At 42.4% G+C, this 19,324-nt stretch overlaps 1 protein-coding gene across 4 annotated transcripts in view; it reads right to left on the reverse strand.

Annotated features, from left to right (window-relative positions):
• Positions 1 to 19,324, reverse strand: part of P4HA1 (prolyl 4-hydroxylase subunit alpha 1) — a 37,895-nt gene that overhangs the window by 13,195 nt on the left and 5,376 nt on the right. For 2 of the 4 annotated variants that reach the window (XM_054071512.1, XM_054071509.1), the window contains exons 2-9: positions 17,819 to 17,935; positions 16,882 to 16,978; positions 14,211 to 14,362; positions 11,788 to 11,925; positions 9,102 to 9,341; positions 5,378 to 5,568; positions 4,707 to 4,883; positions 760 to 830 (exon numbers count right to left, since the gene is read on the reverse strand). In XM_054071512.1, the coding sequence (XP_053927487.1) occupies positions 760 to 830; positions 4,707 to 4,883; positions 5,378 to 5,568; positions 9,102 to 9,341; positions 11,788 to 11,925; positions 14,211 to 14,362; positions 16,882 to 16,978; positions 17,819 to 17,906 (1,154 nt within the window). In that variant the 5' untranslated portion in view covers positions 17,907 to 17,935. Of the gene's footprint in view, positions 1 to 759; positions 831 to 1,918; positions 1,990 to 4,706; positions 4,884 to 5,377; positions 5,569 to 9,101; positions 9,342 to 11,787; positions 11,926 to 14,210; positions 14,363 to 16,881; positions 16,979 to 17,818; positions 17,936 to 19,324 lie in introns of all 4 variants that reach the window. The other 2 variants (XM_054071513.1, XM_054071511.1) reach the window with 1 other exon arrangement.

A 19,324-nucleotide genomic window follows, 5' to 3' on the forward strand; every position in this document is an offset into this window, starting at 1 on the left:
ACACACTGCTGAAGGTGCAAGGCAGCTTTCAGTGTACAAAAATAAGTTCTCAGCTTGCTGCTACTTGTTACAAGCATGGTTTTACGGATCAGACTTCAGTTAAAACAGTGTTCTAGCTTCCATGAGAGTTATAAAACCACACTAACCGATCAGTTTCTTGTGATCCAGTACTTTGAGACACTTTCAGCTTTTTAAAGAAATTTACAGCTAATTCAAAACCCTGGAGGTTTTATCTACCACGTTCAAGGAAGCTGAAGGAATACTGGTTTTCTACTAAAACAGCAACTACTCTCAATCATTTAAACAAGGAAATTCTTTAAAATTATGAACTGGCTTTCATTTGCACTACTCCCATTAATTTGAGCAGCCCATCAGCACCCAGCTTTAAGCAGCAAATATCAATATGAAGTTTAGTGGTAGAGGAGATCTACACAGGCCACCTTTTCTATTGTTTGTTAGTATGAGCAGAACCCCACGCAGTGCTAACAGTTTAGTACATCAGTTGCACCAGACAAGACATGCAATTCAAAAGAGGGAATACCCATCTTGGCTACCACTAACAGAAAAAGCTATTTTTCCATTTCAGCAGGTCACTTGCTTTGTTATATAACAGCTCAGTTTGCTTTAGGCCATTTTTCTTTCTTCTAAAGAGACAGGAAGAATCTAAAAGTGACACAAAGTCCTCATTTGCCCCACACAGAGAGCTGAAGGAGCTCAGACCCAGGACAGACTTCCTCCTTTGGAAGACATTTCCCTTACCTCTTAGAGACTCTGTAATGTGCTGTGGTCAGTTTCCCAGTCTCAGGGTCATGAACAGTAGCACGGCTCAGCTACAAAAAGAGAAAGGACAAGGGCTTACCCACCTAGTAGGCTGCTTTTTTGCCAAGCCACAGGTGTTTGAAAGGGTTCCGATTGGTCTGGATGGTATGCAATGCTCTTAATGTAGCAATGTTAGAAGGGCAACAGAAGCTGTAGCTGCCATGTCCGGATCAAAACAAATTGGTTGGAAAAATTTGGTTAGATTGTCCTTTCACTTTTTTCCTCCTTTTATTCTCCCTTTTTTTTTTTCTCCTCCTGTTTTTTGATTTTCAACTAGAGACTTTCTGCAAATAATTTATGATGCTGAGTTTCACAGACCATTCCTCTTCACCCAGAAGTTTAACTCCTTTCAGAATTTTGGCTTAATGCTGACAGAGCAAGCAGCCAATCTTCAATCACCACAACTACTACCACGAGTCAGGCAGCAGGCAGGTGGTTTCTTTCAGAGCCAGCCAATTTTGGAAGACACTGGCTAAATTCAACACTTGCAGTACTTCATAGACAAGCTGGCAAGAACCAGGAGCCCAGTGAAACTGAGCTTGCATTCTGCCAGACCTGTGTCAGCAGGAGTTAAGAGACCAGACAGAAGCATAGGATTATCTCAGACAATGGAATGCTGCGTACATGCCACTCCAGCTGTCACACATGGTAAGGACTTAAAGCATCTCTCACACATATAAAGGTAATTCACACTTCCAGTGGCCTGCTAGGTTTTACAAGGAAAGGGAAGACAATTTTCAGCTGGTGAGAAGAGCAAATGGAAGGGAATATTAAAAACAGATTCTTATGAAGGTTTTGTAGCATCACTTTTTTTTTCCACTGATTATAGAGTCCTGCTTTTCTTACAGGTTACTGTTTGAGAACACATCAAGGTGACCCAAAAAAGAAAAACAAGAAATCAAAATAAGCCCCCAGAACTTCAAGCTGAAGGAAAAGACTGAGAAACTCAGCAGTAACAGCCTGTTTCAGATCTGCACGTGATAAAGTGGTGGACTACAAAGTCAAAGTTGCCTTTTTAGACCACCTCTTTTTTCCCCATAATGAGCAGAATCTACACACTCATTACAGGCCCAAAACATCTGGCATAGAGCTGTCTTACCTTTTGCTAATTCTGTAATGTGCCGTCTCCAAGGCTCCTGTTATGGGGTTTGAAATGGTGGCTCGCCTCAGCTGTGAAGCGAACCATCAGAATAGTTGCATTACAAAGCACATACTGCATCATGGCAATCTGACCATTCAGAAGCCTAAAGGGAAATGTCCCACAAGCCCCCACAAAAGCCACCCAGTCACATTTTTATGGTGGTTTTTCTTTTTCTTTTATAGAGTGGCTGGAAACTCATAAGGCAGTGGTGGGGAAGGAAGGGGGGGGGACTCTCCAATTTTACTAAAAGAAATGGTTTTTTTTAGGTTTTGTTTGTTTAGGTTGTTTTTTTTTTGGAACAGAGCCTTAGAGAAGTTCAAGTTTTCCAGGAAGTAACATTTCCATAGCAAGAAGAACAGTCATCTGAATAAAGTAAGCTAGAAGCTTACATTTTCTTCATATTGCAACAACTGCTGGAAGTGGTACAATATTACAGCATGTGTACAACTGGTCCTTTGTTAGCACTCTGTCCTGCACATGTAATATGAGTCTTACAGTTAAATTGAATCCAGGCAACATTGCGATCTTGTGCAAGTGAAAGATAAATTAAACTCTACCTTTGATTCTTTCTATGCCAAAAGCTGCGCTGAACTCCTCTAACAGTGAACGCTAACACAAACTGATTGCTTAGTCCACAGACACATGCACATTCTACTCCTAAGTCACACAGAGTGAGAAGTCCTGTGCAAGGCCTTCCTTTCCCTCTGGCACTATTTATTCGACACTAACCTAGTGATGTTAATACTCTGACCCAGTACCTTATCTGCACCCTTTAACTTTGTTCATGCACTGTCAGACACTTTCCATCATTTGTAACTTGAAAGGCTGAGTTGCACAACCCAGACTTTGGAAGAGGCACAAAACGGCAAACCAAGTCCCAAACGACTAAAAGCGTTCTCCCTATTGTTGAAACAAACTAAGTAAACTAAGGTCTCTCCATGCCTACTAACAAGAAGGGGTACTGGGAGCTCTTTAAATGCTGCCTCTCCTCTCTTACCACCCAGATGCATATTGGAATCCAGGCACAAACTACGATTCCAGCAAAACTCCCAAAGTTGAACAATAAGGCTTTATCCTGCCAGTCTGTGCAGCCAGCACAGCAGAAGGCTGGGCACAGATCAAACAGCACTGTCTTCTGAGAGGCGGCGATGGCAACAACCCAAGCATCAGAAAGGAGACAACCTTTCAGTCTCAAGAAACCACAACCTCCTTGCCACTCTCTATACTGAGCCCTGCAAGGTCTCGGCTGTAGGAAATATGTGCAATGCTAACCACATACAGATACTTCTACACCAGTGAACGACAGGAATATGCAAGTCTTTACCTTGAGCCAAACACTTGATAGGAAAACAACTACTCTGGCAAGTCTGGAAGTCAAAAGAGCCACGTTTCAGAGATACGTACAGGTTTTTATTTTCAGTGCTAAGACTTACTTCTACTCCATAAAGAAGTGATTAAGTCATATTTCAAAGACAATGCCAGACACTTTACAGCAGCAAACGGGCTTAACCATCAGCAAATAACCAGGGCTCTGATTTTCAGACCTGCAGCAAGGCTGCCTGACAGGAAAGCAGGAAGAAATGTTTTACAGGCAAGCGAGGACAACTGCTTGTGCAGTTTCTGACTTTCGGTTCAGAATGTCACCTCAGAAATACAACACATCAGCCTTCAGGAAGCTTTAAAATCACCTTCAGGCTGTACTCAGTGTAGTGGCCAAGGACAGCCTCATCCTCAATGTGCCTAGCATAACCCACAGCTGGCTTACTTTGCAGCAGTCCAAGCTAACGATTTGTCCCATCCTTAATGCACTTACTGCCCTAATCTTTACTCGCTCAGCTCTCTGAAAAAAAGCCATTTAGACTAAACGCAAAAAAAAAGCAGGAAAACTACATTCCCACAAGTTTAAATCTTATTTTAGAAATAACTGATGATTGATAAAAAAATCAAATTAACTAAGTACTTCTTCAAGCCACATCTTGAGACGCGGAGTTGCACCGACTTGTCTACAGAAGCAACTCAGTCAGTATTGTGTTTGTCTGGACACTCCTGATTACTGTGACAGCTGAGCTGCCCTGAACTATTCTGCATGCAGAAACAAGAAGCTTGTCATCCAGCTTCTGAAACAGGCCTTGATGAGCTGGAACTGTAAATAAAAAGCTGAGTACCACTGCTGAAGTACTGCCTTGTTAAAGGTCTCCCACGCGCAGGTAACTTCAAAGCCTGGGAGACAGAGCTCAGCTCTATACCAAATGCAGACCACCACCATCTATTCCTGTCTAAAAATAACATGGCATTCCAGGACCACAGGTATGGCTGCTTCCCCCTAGACAGCACTCTTCGCCATGTCATAACTCTGGGAAGTACAGACTTTAGGAACACAAAAAAACCAAGAAACCCCACCAACCACCAGACAACAGATATACTTCACAGCAACCTAACTGCAGTACATTTGTAGCGTGTTGTAGAACATTCTACTCCTCACACGAAATACCATGCACTGAAACAGTGTCTGCTGGAAGACTCTGACAATCCTGCAGTGCTGTTACCTGTTCCTTAATTACTCTGAATTTCTAGCTTCCTCACTCTGTCCTAAGAGTGTGCCACCAAGAGCTACAAGATGAGAAAGGCAACGTGTGAGCACATGGCACACACATCTACACTCAAGAGACAGAAGCACACAAACTCCTACAGAAAACTATACAAGAAATTTAAGATTCCAAAAGGCAAAGACGCATAAGGCATTTACCCTCGGCTTTGCTAGTTCTTTCACAGTTTCAATCTCTTCATCAGAGATGATGTCAAGGAAGCGAACAATGCGAGGTTTGTCCCACTCATCTTCCTGTTTGACAGGGCCCAGAATGTACCGAGGATTTCGGTTTCCATCGTAGTAGCGGCAGAAGAGTCTTTTTTGTCTCCGAGGAGTCTGAAAAGGTGGAGCAATAGACAATCAGTGAACTTCCATATGACAATAATACCTCTAAGAAACAGAGCATGAACCAAGAAAGAGAGACTTATTACAAGCTGAAGAGATGCTTTAAGTCTGAGAAATCAGTACATTAGGCAAATTAATGTCACTCTGTAATACTGCCACAAGCAGTACTTTACACAGTCCTATTAAAAATAACTTTAGGACTAAGACTTCATCCTGAATTACCTTATTTAAATCTAGGCTTCCAGCACCCTTATTCAGCTCATTACAGTTTAGTGCATTACAGTGCCAGCTCTGCCTGCAGCAGTATTACTTTTTGTCTTCTGGACAGAATGAAACTGTGAAGAAATCCAGCACACATCAATTCTCAATTCTAAACACTCAGCCAACTGCTACAACAACCTTCTTGCTTTCAGGCCACACAAATTCTTGACATGGCTTTGTTACAGTTTGTTTCATACATTTGAAAACAGTCTACTCCACTTTACCATTTTGAGACCCTCCCCACGGCACAGCATTTCGTACTTCCTTCTCTCAGGCAGGTAATCCTTTTTCTTAAACTCAGTTTCCTTCTCCAAATGGTCTTCTGAATCCGTACTGGACTTATTTGCTTCTTTTTCTTTAGCCATTATATATTCAAAATATTTCATATTCCCATTTGCTCTCTGATGTTCAGGATCTGTTGACAAAGAGACAAGTATCACTGGCAAGCTTGCAGACTATGAAGAAGTATACTGAAGAGGCTATCTACAAAAAGAAAAAAAAACAACTAATATGCACACTACTGCTTCTCAAATAGAAATCAGAAACATCTACTCCAGTTTGAGAGCATTCATGGGATAGCTAAAACCCCAAGCTAAGTTGGAAGCAATGCTAGCCTGCAGCATCATGCACGTATCACACTGGAAGGACGGGATGTCATCCAGAGGGACTTGGATAGGCTGGAGAAGTGGGCTTCTGAGAACTTCATGAGGTTCAACACAGGCAAGCGTAAGGTCCTGCACCCGGGTTGGGGTAATCCCCATTTTCAGTACAGGATGGGGATGATGTGATTGAGAGCAGCCCTGCAGAGAAGGACTTGGGGGTCCTGGTTGATGAGAAGCTCAACATGAGCCGGCAATGTGCGCTCGCAGACCAGAAGGCCAACCGTATCCTGGGCGGCATCAAAAGAAGCATGGCCAGCAGGGCGAGGGAAAGGATTGTGCCCCTCTATTCCTCTCTTGTGAGACCTCATCTGGAGTATTGTGTCCAGCTCTGGAATCCTCAACATAAGAAGGAGATGAAGCTGTTGGAATGGGTCCAGAGGAGGGCTACAAAGATGGTCAGAGGGCTGGAGCACCTCCCATACAAGGACAGGCTGAGAGAGTTGGGCTTGTTCAGCCTGGAGAAGAGAAGACTCAGAGGAGATCTTACAGCAACCTTCCAGTGCCTGAAGGGCACCTACAGGAAAGCTGGAGAGGGGCTATTCATAAAGGCTTGTGGGGATAGGACAAGGGGGAACCGATACAAACTGGAGAGTGGCAGATTTAGACTAGATATCGGGAAGAATTTGTTCACCTTGAGAGTGGTGAGACACTGGAACAGGTTACCCAGGAAAGCTGTGGATGCCCCATCCCTGGAGGTGTTCAATGCCAGGTTGGGTGGGGCCTCAGGCAGCTTGATTTAGTGGGATGCCCCCGCCCATGGCAGGGGGGTTGGAACTAGATGATCTTTAAGGTCCCCTTCCAACCCAAACTATTCTATGATACACTTATCCCTTTGCAGGAAAGCATGAGTAGCTCTCAGAGCTAAGCTCAAGCCATTCACAGAGGTAAGAAACTGATTACTGCAAGGCCTGGATCCTCAGTAGGCACAGAGGTCCAAGCACTAAGAAAGTGTTTGGCCATTCCAGCCAATTTGACCAGAGGGGTATAAATGGGAAAGGAAGAGCTGGGACAGCATGACTGGCTTTAAATGGCTTTAACAGAAGAGCTGATATGTGAACTGTTACAGAAGCTTGCCCCACACAAAACAATGGGCCCCCACCATACCCACCTAAGGGTGTCAAGAGAGCTTGCTGACACTGCGAGGCCATTCTCCATAATCTTTAAGAAGCTGAAGAAACTGGGGGACATCCCAGAACACTAATGTCACCCCCCATCTACAAGAAGGGCTTAAAGGAGGATCCAGGAAATTATAGGCCCATCAGACCTACTTCAGTCCCTAGGAAAAGTACGTAACAAATCCTGCTGGATGTTATAAGTCAAAGGAAGCACATGATTGGGAAAAGTCAGCATGGATTCATCAAGGGCAAACTGTGCTCAACCGATATGATTTTCTTCTATAACAAAGTAACCTGGTTGGTTGATGTGGGTGAGCAGCCTCCTCCTAGACCACAGCCTCCTCCTCAAGAAATGGATGTGTTACAGTCTAGACAAGTGATCCCTGTGGTGGGTGGGGAACTGGCAGACAGACCACACACAGAGGCTGGTGGTCAACAACTCCTTTTCAAACTGAGAACCTGTCACAAGCAAGGTTCCAAAGGGATCGATATTGGGCCCAACACTGTTTAATGTCTTCATACATGATCTGAATGACAGGATCAAGTGGACCCTGATGAAGTTTATGATACCAAACTGAATGGAGAATTGCACACTTCAGAGGCAGAGCCACCCTGCGGGAAGACTTGGACAAGCTGGAAGAGTGGAGTAACAAGACACTTATGAAATTCAAAAAGGGCATGTCTAGCACTTGGGAAAACACAACCCAGGAGTGCAACACAGGCTCAGGTCTAAATGGCTGGGGAGCAGCTCTGTGGAAAGGGACCTGGGAGTCCCAGAGGACAACAAAATCAATAGGAGCAAACAGTCTGTTGCTACAGCAAATAAAGCCAACAGGTTGCTGGCTTGCATCAACAAAAGCATCACCAGCAGAGATAAACAGTTATTACCCCACTCTAATCACTGCTTGTCAGGCCACACCTGGAATACTGTGTCTAGTTTTGGTCCCCACTACACAAAGAAATATGTGGACAGGCTGGAGAAACGCTACAAAGATGAACAAAGGTCTGAGAAGCCAGCTGTGTGAGGAAAGGCTGAGAGAAACGAGTCTGCTCAGCCTTGAGAAAAGTTAGGCAAGACCTCATCACCATGTCCCGGTATTTAAAGGGTTGGCTACAAGGAAGATGGAGACTTTTTATAAGGAGTCACATGGAAGACAGGAAGGGTAATGGGTACAAGCTGCTCCTGGGGAGATTCTGACCAGATGCAAGAGGAAAACTTTTCACCGTAAGAACAATCAAACACTGGAATTATCTCCCCAGAGAAGCAGTGGATTCCTCAGTGATGGGCACTTTAAAGATTCAGCTGGACAGGGTGCTGGGCCATCCTGCCTAGACCATGCTCTTGCCAAGAAAGGTTGGACCAGATGATCCTTGAGGTTCCCTCCTACCTGGTATTCTATGATTCCATGAAACTTAAAGACTTCCCTGAAGTGAATTATGATCTCTGGTGACAAAGCTTTTAACAGTCACTAAACTTACAGAATTGGCTCCAGTTCACCAATAAACGGTTCTCACCAGCCTTTGCTATATTACTGTTAGTGCTGAACTTCCCACAGTATCAGCAGTCCATCAGCAGAATACATTACAGCATACTTCTCATATTTCATAAAACAGAATCTCAGCTTGCCATATTTCTTATTTTTCTAAGTTTTCCATCTCAAGTATGCTTAATTTACACTTAAATCTGCAGAGGTTTTGGTACAACCAGTATAATTTCTATTTCCTTAATTTTGTTCTTGCTTGTGCATAAGGGGAAGTAATCTCAACAGAAAGATATGAGAGGAAAAAAATTTCAGGCAGTAATGACTAAGATGGGTAAGTAGTTAAAGCCCATATTGACAGGAAGCAGAAGATAATGCAACAGAAAGGAACCATCCTTGACCATGACACTATCTGACATGGTAGTTTAGAATTTAATTGTCCATCTAAAAATATGGTAGCACAATACGATTAGTGATAATACATTCATTTCATATACATATCCTTTATGATAACACATTTAATTAAACACACTGAAAACTACATCAATATATTAATGTTAATAGTAGTAACCCATTTTAAAACCCCATATGGAAGTCAGAATTCTGGGCACACCGCACTGCTCAGTACAAATCCATAGCTAACCCCTGCCCGATCAGAGCTAGACAGTGCCGAACCTCTCTCTCACTTACCTAGCTCGAGAAGGCGTTTGGTGAGCATCATGGCCTTCCGCAGGTCCCCCTGCTGATACACAGCATAGCTCAGGTAGTCCAGAATGTAGACTTTATCTGCAGAAGACACTTCTCCTTCATCCAGCTGTTTCAGAGCTTGCTCCATCCAGAGCTCAGTGTGGTAGTAGTCAGCTTCAGTGTACGCAATCTTTCCCAGCTCAAAGCAATCTTCAGCTGTTAGAAAGGATTTGTGCTTCACACCTATATTTAAAACAAACCAGAATTAACATAGAATTCCAAAACTGTCTTTGGAATAACATTCAGTTCGATCTTATTCTTCACAGCACAGTTTCTCTATTCTTCAGCATCTCCCTTTCTGTACTGGCTGTTTGTTGATGGCTCAGTTTAAGTATCTAAAGCCTGCAAATCCTTGGCAGAACACACAGTGGTTAGATGCAGATTTCTATTGCCAGCAGCTAGCTAAATGTCTTCACCATTAGAGGAAAACAAAATAAAACAAACCTTCCTTCTTCAAACACACAAACACTTGGAGCAAGAGCAATAGTAAGCCAAACAATTTTCAGAAATCTGTTTTCAAAGACATTGCATTATCGCTTTCAAAACACTACCGAAGCACATCCTGTTAGCAATGACTTTGGAGGGTGGGAGGAAGAAAAAGAACAGTGTCAGTAAATTCCCAGTAATTCAAGATTTTTGAAGTCAGTCATTTTTAGAAGCATTTGAAGAGACCTCTGAAAGATTAAAGCACTAGTGAGCAAATTACAGATTCCTATTTTTGCCACTGTAAAATTAAGCACCACTGAAAAATCAAATTCAATCTTACAAAAAAGAAAAAGGACCAGTCAGTTTTACAGCTAAAATTACATTCCTGAATACATCTTTAATACATCCCAAATGTCTGCAGCAGCTCCCAGAGCTGCATTCAAGCAGTGCAATTCTCCTGTTGAAGACACACCTTAAGAAATTAAATAGCAGAAGAAAGAGGCCAGGAAATGCAGTATCTCACGGAACAACTTTGATTCTTCTCACTAATTAAACATCTTATGGTCCATCCCATGATGGCCACTGATTTCACGTTTCTGTGCCTGAAGCTGAAAACTCTAAAATAAAGCAAAGATGAGGGTGTTGGGTGCAGCAGTGGAGTGCTCTTGGAGAAAGAGATCCTCTGGGGTAACAGGTTGCAGGGCAATAGCCTGGTATCTTTACAAGCAACACATGAAAAGGCAACTCTTAAAAGGCTGCTTGAGACAGCAACCATCAAGCAGGATTGATCATTAATAAAAAGTAACAGCACAACCTGTAGTGCAGGAAAGAATTAAGAAGCATAGACTCTAGATCCTGGTCAAACCTTGGTGACCTGGCCAAACAGAAATTCCCTGGGAAAGAAGATTAAGAGCATAGACAAGTGACCAAGCAAGGGATGAGCTCTCTGGAGCTCTCAAGAGACCAACCTGTTATCTTTTATTCTCTTAAAACTTTCAGGTTCTGCGATTACACTTTATTACACAGTCGGGACAGCTCACTGCTTCAAAAGGAGCCATAAACTACAGCCCACTCAAAGCACTTCATCCTGTTTTCTGTGCTGCTATAAGAAAATGGTAACAAACTGCTCATTGTAGTAGAACGAATCTGTGTATCATTAAGACAGTCTTGAACTAAGCCCAAAAGCAAGGTTAGACATCATAACATGTAAAGCCAACCACCCTTAAATTTATTAGGCATCTGACCACAATGAGTGTTTGCAAAAACACAGATGGATTGTATAGAGTTCATTTTTTGCCAGTTGGCAGTCTTGTTTTCAAATAGAGGAAACAAGGAAAAATTGGCAGAGAAAGTCTTCCAGCAAGAAAGAAGTGTCTTCTCCTGCTTACAGACCTACTAAAGACTACCTTGCATAACACCACATAAGCTTGTCTGTATGCACTCTGTGTTTTGTTTTTCAGTTTATACACTCCATGAAGTTAAAGTTCTAAGGAACTTAAGTCACTTCCAACCTGAAAGGTCCACCTTATCCAGAAGGAGGAAAGGCATAATAAATGATAGAACCATTTCATTAAAATGCATTACACTGTGCAATAACTCCAAGTACCTGCCAGCACACAGCTCCTTCAGCACAAGGAAAATGCTCACCTAGACAAGATTTTATTGCTATTAATTTTCTAATAAAAACTATTAACTCTCATAACTAGAAGATGCAGAATTCAACTGAAAATAAATTTTCAATTCTAGCACAAGCAGAAAGTGAGCACTGAGGAGAATGACAGGACAAACAGCTTCAATTCAGAAAGAAGCTTGCCTTCTGTGCAGTGCAGATTAGCTGCATGCACTGGGGCAGTGGGCTGGCAGAAGGCAGCCCACCAGGCAGGGAAGCCACACGGATGCAGTTGCCAACAGACCCACTACAGCAACAGATCCAGCAGCAGGTCAGCTCTTTCCAGGCTCCTCTTCACCAGCACAGCCTGAAACAGGAGGTTCCTTGCGCTTGAGGAACCTACCTCAGCTTATGTTCAACATTCAACAACACATGGCACTCCACTTTTCACTCATTGTCAGCTAACTCAAATGTTCTCCTGTTTTCACATTCACACTTCACAGTTAGAGAAGGAACAGAGTCAAAGGATTTGTAATCAGGATACTTATTACTAAGCTGACAGTGTCTTTAGCAAGTAACATCACTGACTCTTACCTGGAAGATTGCCTCTTGAGAGGGTGTCTGTATCCAAATTATATGTGTCTTGAAGCCGCAAGAGGGCTTTTGCTGCACCAGTCTGATCTTCATCATTTGGGAAAAACTGCCGCTGGATGGTCATGTTGGAGATAAAGCCTGGGAAGACAGGGAAACACAGCCTCCTTAGTCCCAAGAATTCTATAAACTCTATGCATGAAGTGACTCCTTGCTCCAGGGAAAGCCATTTCAGGGAAGGCCATGAATTAGCCAAGAAGAGCTATTAGTCCTGCAGAGCACCAACAAACGCCCTAAGTTTGTTTCTAAAGTACAGAAATATCCCTTTGGTTTTACTTCAAAATCGGTTTTGTCATAACAGGTTTTTTTAACCATAACTTTTAAAAGTTATGGACAACAAAGAACACTGCTTATAGAGAACATTACAGATAACACATCGTAAGGTTTTGCAACCATGCCACTCAGTCCTCCTTCCACAAGGCTTTTCAATTAATAAGATGGAATTTACAAATAATTTAGAAGGGAAAATAAGCAAACAGTGATAACATCGTAAAGATTAAGACTGATCAATATAAACGTGAAATACAAAAGATGCAAGCAGCTTTTCACAAGACTTTGGCAACTAAGCAGCCTCTATGAGCTGAGCTGCTTTCCGTGGGCTTGGGCATTAACATTACTACACAAACTTGAAAAATATGCAAAGTTAAAAAACTTCAAAGATCCATCTTTACACAACTCTGAACTGAACTCATGACACACATTGGAAAGTTAGCACTTAGATTCTTGTTTTTTGCGAAAAGAAAGCAAAGGAATTATCAAAAAAGAAAACTTGGGGGCTTGGTAAGGCTCTTCAAAGAAGCACCAGGATGACATTTATGGAACAAAAGACAAGCAGGTTCTATAATGTCAAACAATTTTCTCTTTAGGAACTGTTCTCTGGTCATGGGAGCCAGATGTCAGCATCTCTTCTGCTACAAAACGTTCCTACTGCTTTCTGGTGAACACACAGACCCACTGCTACTGCACTGACATGCTCCCATAGAGCCAGCACATCAACTCTTCATTGCGGAGCCGATGTATTTTTCCTCTTCTGCTTCTGCACAGTGAAGAGGCTGGCTGGCTGCACTGATGAGGGACATGGAACCAGAGAAACCCAAGGGGGCAGAACCAGCACCACGGTACGCACAGCCACCAAAAGGAAAGGTATCAGTCTGCCCTGAGCACCTCCCTTTGAACTCCAGCATTTTCAGAAAATTAACTCCTATATTTGACGAACTCTTCTGTCCTGAGATCCAGAAGCACAGCAAGCTTTACAATGTTAACTGAGGACAGTGCCAATATCATCTTCCTTAACAGAAAACTAAGCAGCATGACCCAAAGCAAACAAAGCATAGTACACAACACTTGGCTGTAAAACCATCCGAAAAATAATGAGCTGGCCAAATTTGTTATTCTTACTGCTCTTCAGTACTCCTTCTCAACCACTCACAACTGATAACATTATCAGTTCATGGAAAGGTGCTCCGGCTTTAGAAAGAGATCATATCCTTTCACTCCCATCCTTTCTTTTACTAGGCTATGCTTCAACCAGCTTCCTTTTTTCCTGACAATTATCTTAGAACAAGACAAACTACTATTTCCTTCTGCCCCACCAGCCTCCCCTTTCAGGAAGAGCGTTTAAGATACCCTGGGTGCAGATTTCTGCCTAGAAGAGGAAGCAACTTTTCTGTTGGCATGTTCGGTCACTCACAGCAACAACAAGGAAGCTGAACGTGCCTAGTCCCTCTCACAGACTAACCCTGGGTCTGTTTTGAAAGGCCCACTTTTTTTACATTTCTTACTAATAATCACCCTGACTTCCTTGCTAGGTCTTTCACAGTCAACTATTTTGTGTCCTACTGAAGAGCTTCCACTCTTGCTGAAGAAAAGAGGCAGCAAAGTGTTTATTACACTAATTCAGACCTATTCCACAAACACTCAGCCTCCACCAACATTCAGGTCTCAAACCATCACACCTTAAGAACACCAGGCACATCAGCAGCCACTGCACTCGACCATACCCAAAGACAGTCTTCACATGCCTGACACTCTGAAGAGTTCTGCCCCCTTTTTCCTTTCTAATAGAGTCATAACATTTAGAGATGAAGTTTCCTAAAATACTAGTTCGCAAAAAGTGGGAGAGTACCTGAAGCAAGCCCTAATCCCTTGCAAACTCTAAAGCATCCAAGGATATAACTCAGTTTAAACATCAGCTTTCCTTAATTTTTGTCAAACTCAAATTGCAGCACACTGACAAGCAGCAAGTCTTCCAGGAAGACGTCTCAAAAGCAGACTTACAAATCTAATTCAAACCAGGACATGTAAGAGACATAGTAAAGTAAAAGCAATTATCATGTGGTCCTTGTTCCTACTACAGGTATACTCACCATCTGACATATCCTTCAGAACCAGGCTCTCCAGCTCGCCCCACTCTGTGTTAAGCCGTTTCATCAACTTAAATGCATTCACAGGATGTCCCAGAAAACCCTCTGGGTCTTTTGTGGCAGTATCGGTCAGCTGATCCAGTTTCTCTGCCCATCTGTAGTGAAAATATACATTCATTAAAGTCTCTTGTTAAAGTCTGCCAATGCCCTATAAAACTGATTCCAAACTACTCAGTCTTGGCTAACAAAAAGACAACACAAATTGCAAGGTTGAACATTAGATAGATAAAGCTCTCCTACAAGAAGCAGGAGGGACTCTAATGTGTTCCTTTTTCTTTTCATAAAAAAAGAAAAAAACCTTCCTCCTCAGCTCCAGCCTAAATCCTGTGTTACTCTTGCAGTCTTTGTTGGAACACTGCTGAATGGACTCCCTACAAACACCAAGCGCAGTGCATCAGCAGCCCCGTTATGAGTTTTCATGCAGGACTAATGAAATACAAAGCTTTACCCGCATTTTTCATCTTTTATCTTTAAAAGCACTTTTTTCTAAAATTTACAAAAAAGCAGTTCAAATACAAAACACTCGTCTCAAACTACTTTACTTTCAGACACTCACTCTTAAATCTGTGATAAGCCCCCTGCCTCCCACCAGGCAACCGCCTTCCATACTGTAAGCCTGCACTAAGAAACACAGTTCTTGTGCTCCTAAATGAGGGGCCCAGGTGCACATTGGAGTGCTACAGTTCTGCCTCCGCAAACCTCTAACACTGTCACTGACCTAAGCTGTTCACAGCTCCAACGCCCTCTGAAACAGATACGCCTTTCGGCAACTACTGTTGTTCACCTGTCGCTTTAACCAAAAACCCTGGAGCCTGCTCCAGGCTCAGGTCAGCAAGCACATCACTCGCACTATAAGCACAAGCAATATGCTCCTGCATGTCTGTAAAACACTTGCCCTCTCTCTCCAAAATAATGCAGATCTAGAACACAAAGACATGTAACAACACCCTGAAAACAAGATAAATTACTGTTAAAAAAGCCACACCCCACAGAGAATATCAAGCATCAACCCCAATACAGAGCAGATACAAAATATGTAGCCTGGAGGGAACTCTCTACACAAGCTGGCACTCAGTTCGTTCCAAAATTTGGCATGCTGAACTAAGTTTGCCCACTTTACCTGAGACACACAGATGTTTACAACTGTTAGACACGCCACTGGTTGCATTCACTCCTCCCACACTAGCTTTCATCATTTCCGCATGCCCTAACAGCCCCTGCCTGGGTTCTTTTCAGCAGCAAAGAGACAGACAGGGCTCCCTCCCAAGTGGAATACCCAAAGTCCTTCCATGGAGCATCTCCAGCCTCTTGCAAGCTGAAGACAAGAGTTTTAACAAATTGTGCTCCTAAATGAGGAGCTCGTAATTTAACAAATTGACATCACAGAGAGCCAAATTCATCATACATTTCCTGCTGCATGACTATCAAACATAATGAGCAGTTGCAAGTCACTGCAACCATGAGCCACAAATACAAGGCCAATGTGCCTTTCAAGTAGTTTCTACGTTATAAAAGCCTCCACCACAACACACCCATAGGTGTGAGGTGTCCTCTGCTTTTCTACAAGCAACCATCTGTATGAATCCATGCCAACAGAAGCAACCAACATCCTTCAGCCAAACAAACCCAAATGACGCTGGCCTTTTCTCCTGGTTTTCCCATCTCTGTGACAGCCATTTTGACTTTGACCCAACAGTAGGCACCTCTAACATAATAACAGACCTGTCATGTTTATGTGATAAGCCACACCTGCACATTTCTCTACATGCAATCATCATGCTCCAATCAATCTGTAGCTGTAAAGAATATACTTATATTATTCCAAACCTGTGAGCAATTCCAACTCTGTATTATAAGTGATAAAATAGTGTGACAGAACTCTCTCTCTTCCTGCATGGTAGAATGTAATACATGAAGGCTACAATAAAATGCACTTAACCTGTTTAAACATCCTCATGACAGATTTACACAAGCTTTCAGAAACCAGAAAACCATCCTGTCCAGTGGCATAAAATTTTTATTTCTAGCGAAGATAAAATCTGACATACTGGGCTCTGGTCCACACACCTATAGAGTCAAACACCACCGTAATGACAACACCCAGGTCTCTTGTTATTTTCAAAAGCAGTAAAGAAGTTTCATTATGCTATATTTAGATATAAAAGTAAAATAAAGCATGCAGACATGACTCTGTTCCTGTAGGGTGTTATTACTACTCCTTGGTCAGCCACTCCAGCAATACAGCCATACCAACACTTTCTAGAGCTTATACATCTAGGCTATCATTGCAGTCCTACTAACACTCGTTTGGAGACTTTTCAGGTTGCAGTTTACACTAAACAAATGGTCATAAGAAGAATGATATCCCTTTGGGCATTTCATGCAAGCAGGAGTCCTAAATATACAGAAAATGGGTTGACTGGATTCCATCATTAGAAAGGTGCATAAAACAAACCAGTGGCTTGGAAACAACAACTTAGGACAAAACCCCAGCAAAACCTGCTAGTTTAAACTTTGCCTCAGAGGAAAAATTCCACAAATTTAATCAGCCTTGGGAAGCAGTTAGGGTGTATTCAAATTATTAACTATGGCGATTATGAAATGAGCTGCTTACTTTTTTATCTGTTCCAGCTTGCTTTCTTCTGCCTTGATATAATCTTTCAGTGACACCACCAGATCTTTTTCTGTATTAATCAAGTCCGTCATATGACCTAGAAAATAAATTAGTTTGGTTACAAAAGGAGAAACTGAACTTTCTTCCCCAAAGTTCTTCCGCATTTGCTTAAATAATCCTGAAGGGATGTTTGAATAAGGCTTTTCTTGCACTTTATTTTTTTTGAAGGCAAAAATCTCATGCCAGATCACGCTTGTTGCCATGGAAATTAACGTAATACCACATATTTATTATTAGAACTAATTTGGGATTCATTTGGGAAAAGAAGTAGGTTGCAAGAGAGTAATCTTTCATCCAAGCATATATAATGCAGAGCAAATAAAGACAAAGCTAGAGGAATACACAAAACCTTCATGCCTGTTATACAGTATTAATGTGGTGTTTTGCTTTTAAGATTACTTGCATGACTTCAATAGGTCCTTTAACAGACTGTTATTAATTAGTAAGTGCTTCATTTCCTGCAAGCAGGCAGCTGAACTGGTTCATCATCAAATGACAGTCCATATCTTCAGCGGTGTCTCAGGCTGTCAGAATCCAAGAGTACCCCGGCATACTGGTACCATTATGTACTCAACAGCTATTCCACTTCCTTCTACACACGTGCAGCACCCCATAAATTCCACTTTATCCCAAACCTGTAAGAATACATCATGACTACAAAGCCAAGCCTGGGTCATTCGACAACTCGACTGACTTAACGCAAAGCGTGTTTCTCCCAAAAGAAAGGAGTCAGTGAGGTCATAAGAACTTGTCAGTGGACTTAGTTCTGGACCAATTAAAGCCTTGCACGCCATCAATACAACATTGCAGAATCAGCTTTGAGAGCCACTGAGAAATTCTTTTGGCTATGCAGCACATACGCCAAAGCACATCTCACCAATGGAAGTGAAGAAGTCCGTATGGGCATAAGAGAAAGGCAGCAGAAGTCCAAGGGCTACTGTACACCACATCATCTTGAATGCCATATTTCAATAGCTGCGACCTCACCACGTATCTACAAAAGAAAGAGAGTAGGTAAAAAATCCCTGTTAAGAGAAAGTTGCATAAACTCCCAAACGAGACAGCTTCTTCTCTTGTGGATGCCACTAGTTCTCAAGGCAGCAGGACATCATTAACAGCGCAAGTGTCAATAAGCCTGAGCAGCTCTCACAGAGGACTGACACCATTCAGAATTTTATACTTTTGTCTTGTGTGGGAAGAGAAGAAAAAACAGCTTGCAGCCAGGGTCTTCATAAGCACTCTTCATCTTTTTGACATCTAAGACACTGCAGATAGAGCTACTTCACAAAAACCCCTAAAACAAACACTAAAAAACCCCCCATAATACGCAGTTAAAATACACATTACACAAACAACAGCCAAGGCATCAGCCTTTCAAGATCCTGAACCCTTTAAACAGACTAGGATTTCCTCACTACTACATATTCTAAAAGTAATTATGCTGTCTTGGAATTCATAAGATTTACTTTTTTCCCCCCAAACACAAAAGCTTAAACTCTAATGTATCTGCTCAGAAAAATGAAAACAATTGCATGTACTAACAAACTGTTTTACAACTCTTCCAATGGCAAGAAAACTAATGGAGAAAAAAAAACCTAAAGAAAAGGAAAAGAGAAAAAGAAAAATCACAAAGCAGGTCCGTCTTACCACATGGCTTAGACTATTTACGGAAGAAAGCAGTATGCCTTTGCTCAAGTTGACAGTTCTGAGAGTAAACCACACAAAACCAGATGTGCCATTTGCACAAGGAAGGTGTGAACAAAATCAGAAAAGCACAAACACCCAAAGAAAAGTCATCCCACCCTGGAGCAGAAACCTTGACTCCGGGGGGCAGGATTTCTCCTCCTATTGCCCCTGAAGGGTCAAAAAGCAATTCCCTCCTCTTCATCTCTAGGCACTACAGAAAGAGCAGTATACTGGTGTAAATTTACTGACTCCAGACTGCCTCTTGGACAGCGCAAGCACAGAATTCCTGGCACAAATAAAACAGGAAACCCCCAAGAGCCTAGAAAAGCAGCACAACCTCCACCCTTGCAAATCATCCCAAACCTGCATGACAAGAATTAAAGGGCAGAAACATTCTGACACATTCACCAGCTGAAACAAAGTTGTAAAGTAAAAGTCCAGAGAGGGGAGCCCGAAGCACTGCTTTGCCCCAGCTGAGCCAGGAGCCTCAGCCTCACCAATGCTCTAGACCAGCCCTGCGGTCCACAGCAGCACTCCTCACTTGCTCATCCCCTCCACAGGCAGCCAGGCAACAAGCCAAATCAGATTAATTCAAACATAAATAACCTAAAAAATCCTCCGAAAGCTCCTTTCACCCAGGTTCAGTTCCAATACAGTTCACTACATAGCCCCGTAATATTGCTGCCAGCACAAGAGG

Source organism: Cuculus canorus, chromosome 7 (assembly GCF_017976375.1).
Source record: "Cuculus canorus isolate bCucCan1 chromosome 7, bCucCan1.pri, whole genome shotgun sequence".
In the NCBI taxonomy this organism is placed as follows: Eukaryota; Metazoa; Chordata; class Aves; order Cuculiformes; family Cuculidae; genus Cuculus; species Cuculus canorus.